The sequence below is a fragment of the Lepisma saccharinum genome, chromosome 18 (genome assembly GCF_977018435.1).
Source record: "Lepisma saccharinum chromosome 18, izLepSacc3.1, whole genome shotgun sequence".
NCBI classification, from domain to species: domain Eukaryota; kingdom Metazoa; phylum Arthropoda; class Insecta; order Zygentoma; family Lepismatidae; genus Lepisma; species Lepisma saccharinum.
Genome location: NC_139246.1, coordinates 41,258,777 through 41,271,588, shown reverse-complemented (window position 1 = coordinate 41,271,588; position 12,812 = coordinate 41,258,777). Strand labels below are relative to the sequence as shown.

At 37.4% G+C, this 12,812-nt stretch overlaps 1 protein-coding gene across 1 annotated transcript in view; it reads left to right on the top strand.

Moving 5' to 3' along the window:
- Nucleotides 1-12,812, top strand: part of LOC146002542 (Golgi-associated PDZ and coiled-coil motif-containing protein-like) — a 136,291-nt gene that overhangs the window by 103,215 nt on the left and 20,264 nt on the right. Inside the window, exons 6-7 of the mRNA XM_083140463.1 lie at nt 1,964-2,091; nt 6,461-6,610. Coding sequence (XP_082996589.1) covers nt 1,964-2,091; nt 6,461-6,610 — 278 coding nt within the window. The remainder of the gene's footprint in view (nt 1-1,963; nt 2,092-6,460; nt 6,611-12,812) is intronic.

Sequence of the window (12,812 nt, the reverse complement as noted above, 5' to 3'; positions counted from 1 at the left end):
ATTCGCGAAGGTCGTCCAAAATCAGTTGTTGTTCAAGAAAACATTGATGCTGTGCAAAACCTAATACTGCAAGATCCTCATGTGACATACTGTGAGATTGAGGCAACCATAGGCATTAGTTCCACCAGCATATATAAAATATTACATGATCATTTAGCTGTGAGAAATTTATGTTCTCGTTGGATCTCACACAATTTGACAAAAACTCAAAAAAGACGCTCGCGTCAATTGGTGCAAACAAATGCTCAATAAATACAATCGTGGTGCTTCAAAAGACGTATATAAGATTGTAACAGGTGACGAATCATGGATATATGCATATGAGTCGGAACGTAAACAGCAGTCGACTGTATGGGTGTTTCAAGATGAACCCAATCCAACAAAAGTTGTTCGCGCTCGAAGCACATCGAAACAAATGGTCGCCTGTTTTTTCGGGAAAACTGGTCATGTGGCAACTGTGCCTTTAGAGGAACGTAGAACGGTCAACTCTGAATGGTACACAACAATTTGTTTGCCAGAGGTCTTCGGTAAAATACGGAAAACAAAGAAATGCCGTCGGATCATTCTTCATCAAGACAATGCCAGCTGTCACACATCTCGTCTAACAACCGACTTTATGAACAGTCAAAAAATCGAATTGATGGGTCATCCTCCGTACAGTCCAGATTTGGCACCCAATGACTTCTTCTTGTTCCCGAATGTCAAGAATAAATTGCGCGGACAACGATTTTCGTCGGTGGAAGATGCCATTGATGCGTTCAAAAACCATATTATGGAGGTGTCTCAAGAAGATTGGAAAAACTGCTTTGACAAATGGTTCGAAAGAATGCAAAAGTGTATTGACCATAAAGGAGAATACTTCGAAAAACAATAAATCAGTTTTCAATGCCAAATTCCTGTTTTTTCATTGTTAGGCTCAAAATATAAATAGTGACCCTCGTATGTGAAAATGAAATAGATGATTATGGGCTGAATTTACTAGGTGCATAGACTGACTTTTTTGTTTTTGCAGTTGTTGTCACATTAAAATGATGTTCGATTAAATGTTATAACTGCATTTTATTATTTCGCCGAATATGATTATCCTTTTCGGTAAGTGAACAATGATGTACATGTTCTTGTTGCTCTGTGATACGATATATTTAATTGCTTAGGCAGGTCTATCAGAATGTGTATCCATTTTACGTTTCAGTCTGTATATAATTGCATACTTTCATATATATATATTGTATTTGAGTCTTTCATAATAATATATGGAATTATGATTAGAATTACAATTGCATAGAGTGGTTTCCTTCCATGTATGGGTTTTAGGTTCATAGTGCTGCTTATTAGGCTCTGAAATATGGGATGGTGCCAATCATTTCACTATGAGTGCAGTACGCTCAACTGTGGGGCACTCAAACACACATACACTTCATAATTTTTGATTAATCTAGTTTTGCATTTTGAGGCTCAAATTACAGGACCAAGAAAACTGAAGCATTTTCAATCTTATAAATGAAGTAATTAGAAAAAACTGCAGAAAACAAACAAACAAACAACTATACTCTGTCCTGTTTCTGGAGCAAGGGAACGAAAACAAGTCTGCACAAGTAGTGATGCAAGATGGACCCACTAATGAGCGAGCACATGAGAGGGAACAGGATTGCATGGAGGGAAGTGGCAAAGGGGGGGGGGGGGTGTGACTGCAGTTTCCAGCCTTTGAGCAGTGTGTACAGCTTCTCTCTGCCCACTCGATTTCCCTTCCTTCTCGGCCATTATGTGCGGACTTGCTCCAGAGGTTCCCAGGATAGAATATACAATTAAGATATGTTATTTCATAGTGTTCTGCTCTTTTTGGCAAAGAATAATACCATATGGTGTGACTCTGCTACTTAGTAAAAAACACAATTCATAGTATATGCCTAATTTGTGCATTAAGTTTATGTAAAGAGATGTTTTATCAAATGCAAATTTGCAGGTCCGTCATCAAGAAGCAGTTGACATCTTATCAACTCAAACTGGAGATATTGTGTTTGAAGTGCAGTATGTAGCAGCCGATGATAGTGACGAGGAAAATTCGCTTAGTGAGGATATGTACGGATTTAGGTAGGCATGAAGTAAAAGCAAATTTATGTATTTTTTTAATTATAAATTAATGTATTCAAATTATTCTTGTCACTTGTTCCCTTCATGTATGGATGTGCTACTGATATTTTTTTTATTTTAGTAGTGAGATTTTCTGTTTGCAAAATATTTGAGAAAATTCTAATTTAACCTTTGCACACAGCTGGGATAGCAGTAATCTCTTGGACTGAAAATGCTTTGAAGATGGTTGGGATTATACAGTGGGTTTTAAAAGTCCTGCAGGATTCTAAAAAGCTATAACTTCAAAGTAATAGCTTTATTATAACAAAATATTGTTTGTTTACACAGAGAAAAAATTTAAATTTGTTCTGCCCACACTGCTGAATGACGTGTGTGCAGATGTTCATGCGATCACGTGATTCCAAGATGGCGTCGATGGAGGAAAAAGCTTGGTGCATGTTATCGCTTGCCAATTTAAAATCTTGTGTTTTGGTGAGGTGAAGGGTCCAAACCACATTTGGAAAAGCACCTTCAGCGGAGATAAGTATCCAGAGATCGTATAAAAAGTTATAGGCTACGGGAAAAGCGAAAGCCAGGCCCTACAAGTTGAGATTTGTGCACGCAATAGAAGAGAACTGCCACATGAGGAAGGAATTTTGTGAATTAATGTTAACCCAATTAAATGGTGATGGTGGTGATGCTTTTCAGTCTTCCATTCTTTTCTCCGATGAAGCCATATTCCATGTTTCGAGAAAAGTGAACAGATACAATTGCCCAATTTGAAGGGGTTGAGAATCCACATGAGTTCGAGACATACAAGCGGGATAGTCCCAAGTCAATGTGTGGTGCGCAGTTTCCATGGAGCACTTCATTGGTCCATTCTTCTTCGATGAGGACACGGTGAACGGCACCAGCTACTTGAACATGTTACAGATGTTCTTTGTCCCGGAACTTCAATAAGGTCCACTTCCAGCAAGATGGTGCTCCCTACACTTTTCCATTGAAGTTTGTGAGTTTCTTGATGGTTAATTTGGGGAGAGATGGATTGACCGCAGAGGACTCACATCTTGGCTTGCAAGGTCACCAGACCTTATGCCTTGCGATTACTGGCCATGGGGGTATTTCAAGACTCGGGTGTATGCACAGAAACAGACAGATCTTGATGACCTGAAGTTAAAGGTACATGATGTCATTCACAACATTTCGGACAAGCACCTTCGGAATGCAATTCTCAGATTCAAACAAAGATTGCAAGGATGTTTGGACGTGAATAGTGCTCAGCTGGAGATCTGGTGATAAACCAAAGCTCATCAAACATTAATTTTAAAGTTTCCTCTGTGTAACAAACAATATTTTGTTGTAATAAATGTATTACTTTAAAAGTTATGGGTTTTTAGAATCCTGCAGGACTTGTAAAACACACATACCTGTCCCAGTGCCATGTGGTGATATTTAACACATCATTTCCTGAAAACCAGATATGATATTCAGTTATTTCTTTTTTCTTCTTTGCTTGTTTGTTTATGTACCCATAAAGATATGATAATTGAATTTCAATGCAATTCAAGTATTAGAAGTTTGTAAAAAGTGAGTTTTATTTTGGAAAAGTTAAGTATTTTAAAGTGCAGACTTTTTGAATGATGGAAGTGTTTTTTTAAAGATATCATGGAATGAGAACTATTCATTGTAGAGAGTTGAAGTTTGTATTATTTTGGATGGAAAGGTTATGGCTTTCACAGGAGGTGCAATTTGGACATTCCATCTTGATGCAGATGCAATTAGAAGAAGATAAAAAAAGTAACTTACTCAAGAGATTCCTTATCATGTGAACATTATGCAAAAACAACCTTGAATGTTTACAATCAACACAGAGGTCAAGCATTATTTACTAGGTTGATTTATTTATAATAACGATGTGCAAAAATATTACACCTAGCATGATAGTGCTGGACCGGAATGGATATCATAATTTTTCTCCATGATTTTTTTATAAGGCATTATCTCCCCGTATAGTGTGAAGGGAACAAAATATTCGTATGTGCTGAAGTAACCATTAATTTTAACTCATTCATACCTTCTACGAATTTTTTTGTGCAGCACTTCACAGTGGAAAACCATGCACTTGAAAACATTCTGAGGAAAAGCTTCCATCCAATAAAGGTTAATTTTTAAGTTTTGTTTGTACAGTGATCATTTGAATTAGAATTTGATTTTAACGTGTTATCTTTCGAGTAGAAATTTGTAAGCGATTAAAATGTGGAGAATACTTACTTTTCATACACTAAAAAATATTCAAAGTATGCCCTAAAATTGAAAAATATTTGGTAATGGGTAGAGGCACACATTTTTGGTAAATAAAAAAGCAAAAATTCGGTACAAAAACAAAGTCAATTTCGGGTTTAAAAGTGGTAAATAAAATAAAATTTCAATGTTATAATGGCGAATAATCAGATTAAAGGGTATATGAAATTACATTTTGGTTTTAAAATTGTGAATATAATCCTAAATTTGATTTACAAACTGCACTTATTTCACAAAATAAACATATGCCTTTATGTAGCTACCACAGTATTAAGTTTATTCCTGTATAAAGGGATCCATTTTTGCTTCTCAAATATTCACAGCAGAATTAATCGGTTTTCAGTGAATTGCATAACTCACAGGATAATTCAAACTTCAGAAAGTTTCGTGTTGGTAAATAAACTCTAAATTTCATGTTTAAGAGTCTATTTTGAATTTTGAACTTCCATTCCACATCATTTTGTGACAAAACAAGAGTAGGAAAATGCACCTCACACATTTCAGAAAGACGAAAATTTAACTTTACAATGTGTTATTTCACATTTTGTTTTTTCGTCAAAAACTAAATATGCATGCCTCTAGTAATGGGTTATTGATATCATACACATATTATACATTATCTGCTGACCCACATGTTAGCAGAAATAATTTTACCATTCGTAACAAGCCGGCTGTGTGGCAGAGTGGTTAGCACAAGATATCATGCCAGGAGTCTTTGGTTCCAATCCCAGCCTGGACGTGGGTGTTCTTTGTGTGTGTCCCTTCATCAAGTGGCAGAAAAGTGACGCTAAGTAACTAATATCAAATCAACAATATTAACAAATATGTTGTTACATGAGGAAAATTTAGAAAATACATTTTTATGCTTAAGGTTTACTGTATATGAATCAATTACAGGTTCATATCCAAATGTAGAATGAAATATTTATTAATTCCAAAATCTGAGTCATAGTTGTAATAGGTGCCACTCTTAGCAGTAGGATTTGTTTAGTTCTTATTATAGGTAGTAAGAAAAGGGGTACATAAGGAGAACACTAAGTGGCAATGTTTTTTTTTTGTCTGGTTAGTATTGTGCTGGATTTGGTGGAAGTGTGAGAAAGTGTGTCGCAGCAGATTTATTTTCTTTGAACTGGAATATACGTGGGTTGTAAATTTAAGAGTGGCAACACTGTCAGGAAGAGGTGATAACACCGTACACAGGCATTGTTAGTTGGGGCCCATGTCAATGTGTGGAGTGCCAAAAGTGGTCGGTGCAGCGAGTGTTGTTGTGTATGTACGAGGTTGAAAGGAACACAATTTTGTTCACTGCCCTAAAACATGTTTGCCAAGGTTAGGCAGCGATTCTGGATCAAAATCCAGGTGACCCGTGGCAAAAATGCAGGAGAATGTCATCAAGACTTGCATGAAGCCTGTAGCAACAATACCTAGCCGTATCTGATAGTTGCACAATGGTGGCAATATAGGGAACCCAGCATAATGCAATTTTCCTTGTGTTCTCACTGACACATCCCAACCTCCTCAAGAAATGCACTTACCCATTGTGCATACACAACAGCACTCGCTGCACTGACCACTTTCGACACTTCACACATCGACATGGGCCCCAACTAACAATACCTGTGCATGGTGTTATCACCTCTTCCTGACAGTGTTGCCACTCTTAAATTTACAACCGACGTATGGTACTTTTTCTTTTATGTATATGCCAGGAACTTCTGTAGGTAATAGATGTTTATATTGTTGTCATTAAAACCAAAAACTGATCATTTCTGCATCAAAATGTGGGATGTAAAATAGACTTGTTTAAAAGTAATGAACTTTATAATCAAGCCTTTTACATGGGCAATAAAAGGTGAAGATTGAGTATATGTATTAGAATGGATATTTTTTTGTGTGCATGTAATAAATGTAAAGTTTTAAATATAATTCGAGCTTGTATTCACCATAATAACACAGAAATAACATTTTATATACTAAGTTTGAACCCAAAATTCAGTCCATTTATGTGCTTATGTTTTAATTTTTTTCCTTACCATAAATATGTGTGTGTCCAGTTACAAGCAACTGAATCTATTTTCTTTTCTTGTAGGTATAGATTCTTTGATGATGAAGTTTTAGATTCTAATGAAGCTATTAATTTGCATCCTTTGAACAATGGCCTGGATAGTAAAAATAACTGTGCCTTCATCACTACCCCTACTGCTCCTAGAACACCAGATTCAGCAAATATAACAAGCAGGTAAGAAACAACCTTTTAACTTGCTCTCATCTAGGATTTTTTTTTAATTTTTTTTTTTTGAAAGAGGTGTGTGGAGTGTAGAAATACTGTGTGGAGTGTAGAAATACTGTGTGTCAATTTAGTAGCGTAGCAGCCTTTCCCACAACCCCTGTTGTGTGGGAGGCCCCCGAAGTGTAGGGCTCCGGAATGTTCATGATCATCATTCACCCTCTCCATCGCAATTAGCCAAAGTTAGCAGAAAAGGAAGACAAAATAAGAAAAATACAAACGTTTGTGTCACAGTCACTTATGTTACATAGTTACAAATCGGAGTCACTTCGTTATTCTGATATCAGCCCTCTGCTTAGAAGGTGTTGTTGCTAGTGGTGCATTACCATTAAAGGTTGACATATATAGATTTAAAAATATATAATTTTATAGTAACGTATATTGTACCAAAAGTGACTTTGTAGTATTACTAATCACACGGTTGGCTAGAATTGCGCTGGAACCAAATATGGGAAAAGCAAAGGAAGAGCGGGACAAATATCCCTGCTTCCCGTGCAGTGTGTGGCAACGTCAACCGAGCTGCGTTGCTAGTTCGAGCATCAGACCGACCTCTCTCTGGGGCACTTTTGTGTCATCCCTGACCTTTCGACCAAATACTGTCAGTTTATATCACGATTACCAAATGGGTATGAAATAGAGCATCACTAGTTATGGAGGAAATCGTGGTAAAGGTATGGGTTTAGGTTTATAACTGTCAACTGGGCTGGGGAACGTTTATACTTCAGGCCACATTCTTTTTTCTTTTCTCTTCCATCCTTCATCTTCAGATAAATAGGGAGGTGACAAGTTCAAATCTCATGACCAGCCATTCTAATTAAGGATTTACCATTGTTCCCCCTCAGCCAGTTCAGGTGAATTCTGGAATGGTACTGTCAGTGAAACTCACTAACACATCCTTCAACACATCACAATTAAGTGATACTAACCAACCAACCTACAAGCATTCTCTCTACAGTGTGTCTACCATTCTGGAAAACATGGTAAAGTCAGGATATTTAATTTTTCTGGAAAAGTCATGGTAATGTCAGGGAAATTGACTTTTTCTGCTTATGACTATAGATTGCCATAATATCTATGGTAAGAAAAATAATTGTATGGATTATGTGATTTTTTGGGATATTGTAAGTTTTTCACGAAGGGTTTGCCTGATTTCGACAGATGTCCTCAGCACACGGACTACAAACTTCGAGAGCGTAGTGCTTCAAGAGATCATCAATAGATGTCTCGAGTAGTCCAAACAGCTGATGCTGCAGCGAAAGTGGAGGGAAACGGTTTGACGTAGAAGAATGGTCGCCTGATATTGTAGGCGAAGTGTAGCCTCTAGTTTTTGAGAGATTTTGTGTTTTTTTAGCATCGTCCTGTCGATGAATGTTCTTTCAACCAGACAGATACCATCATGGGAAGGTATCGGCAATGGTCACTCCTTGAGGAAGTTCCTATTTGCCAAGTTTCGGTGATATAAAGGTGGGCCAAGGATACCGGTCAACATTCTAGCCAACTTTCAAGGGAAGTAAATATTCCCCAATTTGCATGCCGACACCTGGATCCACATTTGGAAGGTCGTCTGAAACGATCTTGGGAATGTCGCAGTAAGTTGCAATCTGGCTATAGTAGCGTAGTTCAGATTTTACGTGAACTTTGGTGCAAGGTGGCCGAGGTCAACATAAAACGATGCAGATAATGCATGCATAAAAACAAAATGAGCGATGCTGCCATCTTCGAAAAATTAGGATTCATCGTGATATGATACAGTTAAGTAGACTTTCGAGTGTCATAAAAGAACGCGTAATCAAGAATAAGAATCAAGATAATTCCAAGATAATTTTGAAAGATTATTAAAAATTTTGAGAAGAACTAATTAAAAATGTTGATGTGAAGAGCTGCATATGTATATCAGGTAATGCCAGGCGGTACAGTTTCCTCAGCATAGCAAATTTGCAACCTGATTCCTGCAGACAAATTGATGTCTGGATTTCTTGTTATTGTAGATTGGAAATCTAACCAAGTCTTTCATTTTTGCCTGTAATGCAAATCAGTTTAATACATGTACATGCTTCGTCCTATTATTTCCTGACGTGTAGTCAATAATGAACATGGTTCATGATGTGGCAATGTGCTGCCCTAGTGCGACGGTACGTCAGAGGTGAGGGCTACCTGCACCAATCACTTCATGAGAGCATCCAAACAATCCACTCAACACCAAAATTACAGCAACTTCAAATTTGTATTTCAGATAGCTCCCACGTGTCTTACCTAGTAACGCCGGAAGCGCTGATCTGTTGTTTACTGAGGAGGACAACTGACCTCGAAAGGGATTCCTTTTATGTGAACAATATAAGTTTACTCAATAAGATAAATATTCAAATAAAGAATATGCTTGTCAGACACCAAATAATTCAGTCTTGGATATCAAATTCAGAGTTAGCATATATGTATGTGATGTATTTTACATGTTTTGTCCCAGCCTACTTCCATACCGTTCAAACCTGTCTAATGTAATACCAAATTTTGTAGTAACCCAAATACCTAACCTTTCCCTAGCTGATTGCCATACCAATTACAGGCATGAAGTAATATGAGTTACGTTGGCAAGACACAAAGTTTTTCCCTCTGAATGAAAACACACAATATTAAAATATGTTAAACATGCAATTATCACATACCGATTTTTGTAAGCATATTTAGAATGAAATAGGACTTTCGAAATAATTAAACATTTATTCATATGAGAATTTACACCTCTCCCTGATCAATAACAGGAGCTGTTTATGTATTCACCTGCACTCAGCTCGTAGCTTAATGTAGTACGAACAGCTGAATTAGGATTAAATATCTCCACCGTGTGTCTGATTTGGCAACATTGCCTCATTCATGGATATACTCGTCAAGTTTACATTATTAACCAAGATAATTTTACACAGACAATTCCGAGCAATTGCACATCTCTTACTAACCGTGCAAAATATTCACTAATTCGTCTTTCTGCCGACTACATGCCTGAATTATGACATGTGACCATCAAATATTAAGACGCAATAAAATACCTTTTGTCTCTGATTACTACCCAGATCTAAAATTATAAGGATAAGCACTTATTCAAGGTTCTCCGGATAGATTGTATCAGATCATGTTCAAATTATTGGAGAAAACTCCATTTTTACATGTAATGGAATCACCCGCCATTTGCTGTCAACCACGAGATACGGAATGCTTGATTTTCGATTTATTTTCCACACTAGTAACACACGCTAGCATGCTTTATTCGAAACGTACTTTAGGTAGATCTACCCTTTAAGTATATAAATATGAGCTCATGAAAGGTGATTTGAACTGCTGCAGCTTACCTCCTGAAGCGGTGGGTCACGTGATCATTTTCTCGCCCTACCTTTGTCATGGATCTGCCTAATCGCATCACCTTACTTTCATCATTTGCTCGATCCAACGGACGATCTCCTGTTGTACAAAGTGCAGTACATCCCTTCACTGTCGATCACTTATCTTCTGTAAGATAATCAGTGAGGATTCCATCTCGTATGGTTTCGTTTTTTCCTTACTTCCTCAACTCCTCCAACACTTCCATTCTTCCTCTCTCTTCCACTCTCCTTCTTTTTCTTCTTTATACATCACGTTTTCCGCGTGACACAAGAAGTTTTACTGAACATAATATTGGGTACAAATATTCATATATGTGTGTATCAATAATCTTAAAGTAATAAAGACTTAATTGGTTATAATTATTTTATTCAAGCACAATAATGGAGAATAACCTGCTGTATAATTACTTTTTAAGGTTAAAGGTACAATTTGTCAGACCCAGTAAGATCGCGGTCAGCCCGAAATGTCCCCGAGCAAAGGCGATATCAAACTTTTCGCGGTAATTATTATTAAGGTGAAGGATATTATAACCAAACGTCAAAAAGTGCTACAGAAAGCTTAAATATGTATCATCATGTATTTTAACATTTGATCAATCTCTACTCGTGACGTAACTCGAGAATTTACGGTTTAACTCCTAAATTTTCCATTTTGGGGCCATTCAACATTAATTTTTCATAGTAACGTAAGCAGTGATTAATTTTAACAGCACGCATACTCCAATTATCGTGAATTTTCTTAATGACTTGCATGCCTTGTACATGGACATGTTCGAATCACCTTAAATCAACCTTCATGTGACTATTTACAGTAAAATAAACCGCCCATATGACAATATCTGTCATATTTGGCACCCAACAAGGGGCTCGACCCTTTTCGACTAATTTACATCATCAAATATATATATTTTACATTTACACCAGATAACCTAACCATTTGTTAGGACATATACACCTTAAACATACACTTGCAGGATTACATTCATAAAATCTTGATATAGATACAATATGTACAATACAATTGCTCCTTACCAGAAGGAAGAACTCTGTGCGTGCCCTGGATGTATCCCTTCTTTGCAATTTATGCCCAAAATTTCAAGATCAGAAAATCCCTTTGTGCTTTGCCCGCCGCAACGCTACACCTACTTGACCTTCAGTCCGCCGCAAGTATAACCCACTTGGCCCACATAAGGATTCCTTTCTATAACCCCCTATTCCATTTACCCCCATTATTTCCTTCATAGTGACGTGCTTACATACCACCTATCACAGAATGAAAACTCAACATACACTCCGAGATGAAGAGTTCATCTATCCCTTGCAAAACCAAGAGAGAAAACTTTAGGCCAACATCTCATGCTCTGGTGCGCCGCAGAACTGCACCTACTTGGTTCCTTACCCGCCGCAGGTACAAAATTCACTTCACCCACACAAGAATTATCAACCCTTAATCTTGGCCTTCAATTCCTAATTTGCCACCGTCCAACAATTTCTTCACCAATTCTCCTGCGTCCCCCAAATCCATATCTAATAACTTTTCTAACCAACCCCTTAACCTATCCTGGGAGCATTTCCAGAGTTTGCAATTCTCGATTGCCTGGTTATCATTCCGTTCTCCTGTTGTACAATCAATTAAGGACAGCGTCGAATCATTATTATTTTTTACACAAAGGTAAGGACCTACAAAACACTCACAATATTTTCTTATTACTTTATCTCCAGTGCCACTAAGAGTTTGATTCTTTATAAAAACCAAGTTACCCACTTCAACAACTGGATTATTAATGCTTTTGTCATTAAGCCCTTTTAACTTGCTTTTCCTTTTATCAAAACTCGAAAGATTAGCCATTAGCAACTTATCGTTCCAAGTTGTACTACTGGTCTTCATATCCAACAATGGTATGTCAGTGACACACCTGGACATATTTAATCTTAACTCTTCAGGTGAGTATCCCGTTTGAGATGAAATGGAGCTGTTAAGAAGACTCAAAGCTTTCGGTATTTCGTTAGGCCATTTGGCATGATTTGCGTTGCAGAGCACCCTCATCAGTCGATTTAATTCCAAGTGATACCGTTCTACTAAATTTGAGCACGGGTGGTACACAGGAGTGTACAGGAGTTGTACCCCCCAGCTTTTCATGACATCCTGAAAGATTTTAGACTTGAACTGTGGACCGTTATCAGACATTATCTTTTGGGGTACACCTAAATGAACAAAGTATACTTTAGTTAATCTATTTACAATTGTGGCTGCATTACTGTTAGCGACCGGATATGCTACTAAATATCTCGTGGCCGCATCCAACACGGTAAAAAGAAATCTTTCACGCCTTGGTCATAGTGCAAAGGGACCTTGCAAGTCGATAAATAACAACTGGCCTGGTTTGTCTGTGACATGCGACCTAGCAACGAACTTGGCCGGATGCTTATTAGGTTTGGTGCGTTGGCAGATATCACAATCTTTAATGTACGACTTAATATCAGATTTCATGCCTTTCCAATAAAATGCCTGATAGATCATTGCAAGAGTCTTGGCAACTCCAAAGTGCCCCATGTCATCGTGACAAGCTATTAAGACCTTTCCTATCAAGTTTACGGGAATGCAAATTCTGTGACGTGAATTGTCATGGAAGTCTTTGATGTAGAGTACGCCACCATTCAAACAGTAAGTTTGATTCCAGGACCTAGAACGAGCATTTATCTTTTGAACCACTCCTTGCAGGTGATTGATTATTTCCAACAAACCTATATCCTTGCGCTGCAAAGTTATCAATTCTTCT